The following is an 8190-nucleotide window of genomic DNA, read 5'->3' as shown; positions in this document are numbered from 1 at the left end:
AAAATTAAAAAAATTTGTTGAACCATTAATATGTTATTCAAAATTAAATAAAAAATACCAATGTAGAATGTACCTAACAATACCTAACAATTAGATTTTTTTTTACAACTCCTAGCACTTAGTCAATTAGAAAAATAATAGTGTTAAAATTAAAAATAAATTATTTTAATAAATTATAAATTTTAATTGAAATAAAAAGAAACCTAACATATTTGTGCTAAAAATTAATATTGTTCCTTTTCCGAAAGTCAATGTGACTAAGTAAAAAATAATGTAGTGTCATTCATGTTCCACATCAATATCTTCTATTTAATTTTTGATGATAAATTTATAACAGACCAATATTATTTAATTTTAAAAATTAGAGGACTAGATTTACAATAAAAAAATTTCAAAGATCAAAATTGCACATTTACAAATAAATAAGAACTAAAAATGGATTTAAGTGTTTATTTTTTTATTCATAAATTATTCACTAATAAAAATATCTTGATATTTTTATTATTCAAAATTTATTTTTAAATTTTATGTACAAATATTTCATTATTTTTTTTATAAAAATAATTAAATCAGACATTAAAATTTTTTTCTTTTACATCATGTTTAATATTAAAAATTTATTGATGGTTATTAATTTAACTAATATTATAATTACAAGATACGATACTCAGACAAAGTTATTCAAGATCCTTCAAAAGATAAGATTCTCTGCTTAAGATAAGATTCGTTTTATATCAAATGCTAAAAAATTTCAAAGATGCTCCTGCTACCTCCTCACTCATAACTCCATAATAGATTATCTTTTGTAATAATGAATGTACTTTTTTTTTCTTTTCTGTTAATGACCCTAATAAGTGAGGATTGTAAATGCCCTTATATGTAATTTTCATATGTATGCTACTTCTATATAAGAATTCTTTGATGTTTGCAATAGGCATCGAGAGTTTTGAGATAATAAAAGTTTTGTTTTGCTATCTGATCTTCCAAATCTTCTTGCTATATTTTTCTTTGTAAGTTTTTCATCATGAATTTATTTCTCTTCATCATGATTATATTCTTAATTCAAGTAGTAGCAAAACCCAATTATAGGTTAGGAGGTAATAGTCCTATATTATTGTTACTTAGAGATCGTATGATGAAACAATTTTTCGATTCAATAATAGCAGTATTAGAAAGCAATTTGCATGATGACCCTGCCTTTTTTAATTGTTATCCAAATTTTTCAGTGAACATAATAAATGAAAAAACTAGTAATGCGTTAAAATTATACATAAAATTTCATATGAGATACTTGTGACACCCTCTACCCCAACATACATATACAGTAATTATAAAAAAAAAAAAAAAATTTTCATCAATAAAAATCAAATTGCCAACCACGTAAGGGTAAAGAGTTCACATTCATAAACTTAATCCAAATAACATGCCAATAAAATTACAAAGAAATAAAACTGAATTTTCCAAAATAATTTAATAAGAACATCTTAAACTAATCCTATCTATGTCCCGATGTCACATGTCCTATCAGAGCAAAACCCAACATAGAAGCCTAAGCTTCATCACCAACATCCTCAGCCTCACGCTGATGATCACCTGTATAATAGTCAAAGCAAAACAACACGAGAAAAGGGAGTGAGAAACATCTCACTTTGGCTCACAGTGTAGAAATGTATGTCGAATAGCCAAAAACAAACAAAACAAGTATAACATAGATAAGTTAATAATAACATCACACTCATCCAAGACATAAACCATCACTTTATCATATAACATTAAAAATGCATGTATGGACACGACCTACATATTATCATGCATGTGGCGCCAGTAAAACATCACATGGCATATTGCCGCTAGCAATACACGAAGAGTAGTCTAGGAGTACATGCGGGGTCACACCCTCTGCGCACTCTCACTAGAAGGATATACTACCAGAGTCTCGTCGGGATAGCTAAGCCGCGCAAGATACATCCCATGTACACAATGAGCGAGACTGAGACTTCCAAACCGAGCTATCCCCAAGGACTAATCCCCAAAGCTTTTATACTAGGGGGTCTTCTTTGGCGGTGTATTTCATATCGTACCCTTAAAACACTTATGCAAATGATGCATGTCAATCAAGACTCTATGCATTCTCATATCACATTATCATTTCCCATGGTTATTTCACATTATCACATTTCGTCATCATATTTCATTATCACATTTCATATCTCATATCTCAATCACATTTCACATTATCTCATCATATTCACAAAGCCTCCACAGAGCACTTTAATTTGTATCAAAACTCGTTTATTTATAAAGTTAAATACATATTTTTACATCTCATCAAACAAGGAATATAACAGAACAATCAGAAATCAAAACAGAAAATATTCATATTTTGCCTATTTCTCATAGGGTTTCCCGCAGGAACCCATAGAGCACTCTAAATCATATCAAAACATATTTATTCTCAAAATTAATCACATACTTACACATTACATTTAATAAGGAATACAAAAGAGCAATCAGAAATCAAAACAGAAAATATTCATATTTTGCCTATTTCTCATAGGGTTTTCCACAGGAACCCATAGAGATCTCAAATCATACAATTAATTGCATATAAGAAAAATAATAAGCAAAACAGATACAATTGGGAGAAACCCCTCATACATGAGCATACAAAAATACAGCAAACATAGGATTGGGGGCCAATCCCACTACCCAACATATATTCCCACACCTAGAGCAAGATTTCTCACTCCCCCTTACCTCGATAAGCAGGAGCCGAATCTTGTTGGTCGCCCCCTCTAGGTTCCCCTTCGTCTTCAGAGAGGAAGGAGGAAAAAATTAGAAAATGAAGAAATGAATTTTAAAGAGTGCAAAACCCTCTATTTATAGGTATCAGGCCGCGGCCAGAACGACCCGTTATGAATCCGGAACGGCCCGTTCTGGGCACATAGAACATGTACAAAAATCTCTGCCAGAACGGCCTGTTCTAAACCCAGAATGGCCCGTTCTGAGTCAAGACTTTGTCCTTTAAAAACACATCCGGAACGGCCCGTTCCCAAAGTGGAACGACCCGTTCTAGGTTAAAATTTTATCCACGCATGCTTGATTTGGAACAGCCCGTTCCCAAAGTGGAACGGCCCGTTCCAGAGCTATGAAAATCCAGGATTGTTAATTAATGAATATATATATATATATATATATATATATATCAAATTAAAATAAAATATCAATACAATTTAAAACATGATTTTCTTCAAATAATAATTATAACAAAATATCATAATTAATAATATTATACAAAATAATTTTCATAAATAATTATTATTAAAAACCTTTAAAAATTCAATCAAACTCATTTAATTAATCAAAATAATTATAAGGTAATAATCTTCATAAATACAAAAATAAATAATAATTATTCATAGTATTAGTAGAAAAATTTGGGGTGTTACAATATTAGATGAAGAATCAGGACAAATATTCATAATTTTTAGAGTTTACTATAAGCTAACCAAAATTGATTTTAATTATAAAGCTTTAAGGTCCTCGCCTAAAAATGAAACTATTTTAGTTAAGGCTAATCTTAAAAAGTATGAATTTTTTTTTTGTTAAATTTAAGGGTAATAGTGTCCAATACAAAATGAAAACGAAAAAGATGATTACTAAAATCTATTCCTTTTATAATAGGTATATATAATTTTTAATTAAATTTCAAAATTTTAAGTTCAAAAAGATCGTGAGAAAAATTAATGTCTTCTTTAAAGATAAATAACACTCTCACCAATATCTATACAAATATATAAATGAGATATACCTTTTAATAATCACATTAATTTTCATATTTTATTAATTATTATATATTTTTTTATTTTTTAAAAATTTAAAAAATAATTTTTTTATAAAATTCAAAATCTTGAATTTATTGAATTAATTATCATATTAATTAAATCATTACATTTTTATTATTTAATTTTAATTTTAATTTTAATTTTTAATTTTAATTGATACATGAAGTGTATCGACTCACTAATCATAATAAATAAAATATTTAGAAGTTAAAATTTAAATTAAGAAGTTTTTGATCGGTGAATTAAGAAGTTAAAACAAACATTTTCCAAACCCAACCTTAAAAATCAGAACAACTTTTAAAATATAAAAATAAGAAATGAAATGTGTTTTCCCCTTGGCTTGTCTATTGGCTCTTGGCTCTGTGTGTTCCCCTTCGGACTGCATAGGTTCGCAGGAGTTCGCTGAATTGATTTCCTTTCCACTAAGGCACGAGTGATGAGTAAAAACTAAAAAGCGCCGTTTGGTGTTTGTTATTTTTTCCATGGCCGGAACGGGATTTGGCGCAACGGCACCGGCACCGTCATCGACGCCGTTGGCAAGGTCGTGGAGGACTGCGTTTTTGACTCTGAGGGATGAAACCCTAACGATTCCTCCTCGTAATTCTTCTGCTCAAATGCTCGATAATCTAATCTTCTCCCATTCAAATGCTATGGTGTCTGCGGCGGTTGAACTTCCTTCACACGAGGTATCTTTTCAATCTCAAACGCATAAATGTACGCGTGCGAGGGTTGGATTATTCGCTCTCTTTTCAGTTGTTACAATTGCGCACCTGATTTGTTGTTTAACTTTTTCTCTAAGGTTTTGTCGGACATTTTGTTTATGATGGAATTGGTTTCTGCGACTTCTTCAGATGAAGAAGATTGTACTCATATCTATACACAGACATCACTCCTGGTATCATGTTTGCTTACTTTGTTTGTTTCTGGTTTTTTCTAAGCCTTGTTTGGATGAACTTCTTCCGCGAGAAGGAAATAAGAAGGTAAATTGCATTGAGCTTCTCCATAAGCTAAAATAAACTTATGCAAAGTTAAATTAAAAGAACTTCTATAAAAGTCAAGTGCATAAGTTAATTTTAGCTTATGTTAAGAAACTCAATTTGATTTACTTTTTTGTATTTTTCTTATCCTATAAGTATTTATAGAGAAGTTTAATTAACGGCCCAACTTTGCTAAGTAAATGTATAAGTATTATTGACATTTTTTTCAGAATTATTTTTATAAAATGATTTTGGTTCTTGTGTTCTTATCGCAGATTCATGATATATGTTCACGTGTTTCGTTCGATATGAATTTCTCCTCTTTTAGTAGTGTGCTCAATTGTTTCGGGAAGATGCTGAATCTTTTTCTTAGAAAAGCTGCTACTAGTGATGGGGTAGTTGGAGTTTCCAGTGCTACTACAATAATTCCTGCCATTGAGTGCCTCCAGGCTATCAGGTTCTCTTGTCTGGAAAAGATTTGATGCATAATGTAATCTTGCCTAGGCAGTATATATATATATATAGAGAGAGAGAGAGAGGAGGGATTCGTTTTTCAGGAGTAAGTTTACCTAGATTTATTCCGTTCAATAATAACTCATGTTGTACATCAAATTTCAACGAACCAACCGTTAAATTTAAAGTTCTTAATTCATAGATCAAATCTGCAAATTTTAAAAAAATTTGAAAACCATTTGATATTTCGTTTCATTAATTCAAATCAATGATGAAATGAAGTATCAAATGGTTTTCAAATTTTATAAAAATTTACAGATTTGATCTATGCATTAAGAACTTTAAATTCAACGGTTGGATCGTTGAAGTTTGATGTAGAACATGAGTTATTGAACGGAAAAAGTTTAGATAGACTTCCCTCCTCTCTCTTTCTCTCTCTCTCTCTCTCTCTCTCTCTATATATATATATATATATATATATATATATATATATACTCTTTTTGGAGTTGTTATAATATTGCTTTTACTTGAAAAGCATAAGAGACACAACAGGTTTTATGATTGAAATAGACTCTTCTCTAGTTTTTACTTTGCCTGTTTGAAAATGTTGAGATTATTTATTTTATTATTTTAAACTGATACCTTGTTGTTGCTTTTCTATTATGAGATAAGTGAACATAGGTATTTTTTCTTTGGCCCTTTAATAATGTTGAATTATGTATCCTGTTATTTTAAAACAATAGTTGTAATTTTTGTTGTTGCCATTCTAGTTATTTAGTAAATGAGATTTAAGTCACTGATTGTAGTCATTGTGCTTTTTTTCCTTTTATTTGTTCTGATAGTATACTATTCTCTATTAATTGTTAGTTATAACATTGGGGTGTATTGGCATCATAAGCTCCTGACTGCAGTGCACAGACTTTGCTTTTAGTGTAAGCTGGTAGGGTTTAAATCCTCCACTGTAACCACCTTGTGGCTATCTGCCATCGTTGAGTGGGATTGGCTTCACACCTTAGTGTAAACAAAAAAAAAGGGTCTGGAGCTGCCTCGTGTGAGACTGACTATACAAAAGTCTTTACCTTTTCGTGTGATTTTATTTTCTTGAAGATTTTTTAACTGATAATTTATCAATTAATAATATATTTTTAAGTCATTTGAACAGGTTCTGTATTTTGCATTTTTCCAAGTCTCTGATGGTATCTGTATTTTTGTATATTGTTAATTTAATTTTTTAAATATGAATGGGCAAGTACTGTTTATGCAATCATATTTTGACTTCTTTCTTGAAAGGGGTAAATGATTCAATACGAGTTTTTACTGTTAATACCTTTCAAATTTTTTGGTTTGGTAAATCATACTTCTAATTTACACTGTACAAAATCTGCTTCCTCTCCAGATGTATTATTACTTTATCTCATCGAAGATGGTTGCAGTCTGAAGATACTATACTGGTTAAATTTCTACTTGATGTTATTGTTTGCTCCTATGGTGTCTCATGTTGGATGCCTCATTCAATTTGTAAAGAAAAATCTACTGGGAATAATATGAGATTTTCCACAGAGAGAAGTTCCAGTGAATTACAGACAGTGGCTTTTGAGATGCTTAGTGAAGTAATCTCTAGAGCTGGATCATCCTTCCCTGTTGATATCTGGAGATCAATTTTTGAGGTATATAATACTGCACCTTTTTTGTAAAACTGTATATTAATTCTAGAATTTTTTTAACTAGTCTCTTCTGAAATAGGTGTTCAGAAAAACAATGGATGTCTTGGCATTAAAACCTCCTGTCGTGGAAGATAGTGTCATGTCCAGGTAATCTGTATGTTTGAGGAACTGAGTAGAAGCCAGTGATGAAATTTTTTAGTGATTCATGCTTTGGCCACATATCATTCTTTACAAGTCACTGATGTATCTTTGCTGCAGGTTTTATGAATCTTTTCTGTGTTGTCTGCATCTGATCCTTGTTGATCCTAAGTGTTCTGTTTCCGATCATGTAAGTTAACTAATTTTTGTTTTAATATAAAGAATAAAAGAAATATGTTATACTTCTAACCATTGTGACGTGTTTTTTCTTCTTCTTCTTTTTTTTTTTCTCCTTCTAGGTGTCAGTTTTTGTTGCTGTTCTGCGAAAGTTCTTAATTTATGGCCTTTCTGGTAGAACACCAGGTACTTCTCTGCCTGTTGGTCATGAGAAGAAGGAGCTTAATAATATGAGTCCCAAGGCAAGCAGGGAAAAACTGAACAAATCAGATCATAGTACATATAGGCCTCCACACTTGCGCAAAAGGGACTGCTTAAATGTGAAGCACAATAGAGCTAGACATTCCCAATATATATCAGATAGCGAGTCTTCTACTATTAATGTTACATCATCAGATTCAGAGTTTAGTGATGGAGATGGATCAGTTAAGGACAGTGGCAGAGTGCAGAACTCTAGGGTTAGAATAGCTGCCATAACTTGCATACAGGTAGATTCCAAACTGTCATGTAACTTTTTACTTTTAGATTTGCTCAAAAATATAAATTAATAATATTGTCAAGATTTTTAAATTCTCAAAAGACTAAGACAAAAAGTAACAAAGTTGGTGATAATGTATTTTTGAAGAACTTAGAACCATTAACTTTACCTTTTTGGCATTAACTTCCCTATTATCTCATTGCTATGGTTTTGTTAGATAGTTTTGGAAGCCTTAGATCAGTCGAGCATAGGGATAGAATCAATTCTAAATGTTCCACCTTAAGTTGATGCGTAGATGTTAACTATGCCCAGCTTGTTACAAAATTAATCAACTGTATCCCTATTAACCACCTTTGTAAAAAAATGTTGTACTCAAGGGTGAAAGTCAAGCACATAATTTATTTCTATAATTCCAAAATAATCTGGTTAATAGGCCAAATTATAAGAACCAATATCAC

The 8190-nt window shown here is 30.7% G+C and overlaps 1 protein-coding gene and 1 long non-coding RNA gene across 3 annotated transcripts in view; one reads left to right on the top strand and one right to left on the bottom strand.

Annotated features, from left to right (window-relative positions):
* Positions 1 to 1381: 1381 nt before the first annotated feature.
* Positions 1382 to 2817, bottom strand: LOC145951779 (uncharacterized). The gene is made up of 2 exons (XR_014429987.1): positions 2758 to 2817; positions 1382 to 1593 (listed from the first exon to the last, which is right to left on the bottom strand). It is a non-coding gene; the product is annotated as an uncharacterized LOC145951779 (long non-coding RNA).
* Positions 2818 to 4169: 1352 nt separating this feature from the next.
* Positions 4170 to 8190, top strand: part of LOC109815824 (ARM repeat superfamily protein) — a 67451-nt gene continuing 63430 nt past the window's right edge. The window contains exons 1-7 of one of the 2 annotated variants that reach the window (XM_020380629.3): positions 4170 to 4531; positions 4645 to 4740; positions 5098 to 5279; positions 6672 to 6942; positions 7019 to 7086; positions 7198 to 7267; positions 7377 to 7742. In XM_020380629.3, the coding sequence (XP_020236218.2) occupies positions 4328 to 4531; positions 4645 to 4740; positions 5098 to 5279; positions 6672 to 6942; positions 7019 to 7086; positions 7198 to 7267; positions 7377 to 7742 (1257 nt within the window). In that variant the 5' untranslated portion in view covers positions 4170 to 4327. Of the gene's footprint in view, positions 4532 to 4644; positions 4741 to 5097; positions 5280 to 6671; positions 6943 to 7018; positions 7087 to 7197; positions 7268 to 7376; positions 7743 to 8190 lie in introns of those variants that run through there. The other variant, XM_083061907.1, reaches the window with a different exon arrangement.

This window comes from Cajanus cajan, chromosome 1 (genome assembly GCF_000230855.2).
Source record: "Cajanus cajan strain Asha chromosome 1, NIPB_CcT2T_4, whole genome shotgun sequence".
Classification (NCBI taxonomy): Eukaryota; Viridiplantae; Streptophyta; class Magnoliopsida; order Fabales; family Fabaceae; genus Cajanus; species Cajanus cajan.
This window is presented reverse-complemented; position numbering and strand designations above follow the sequence as displayed.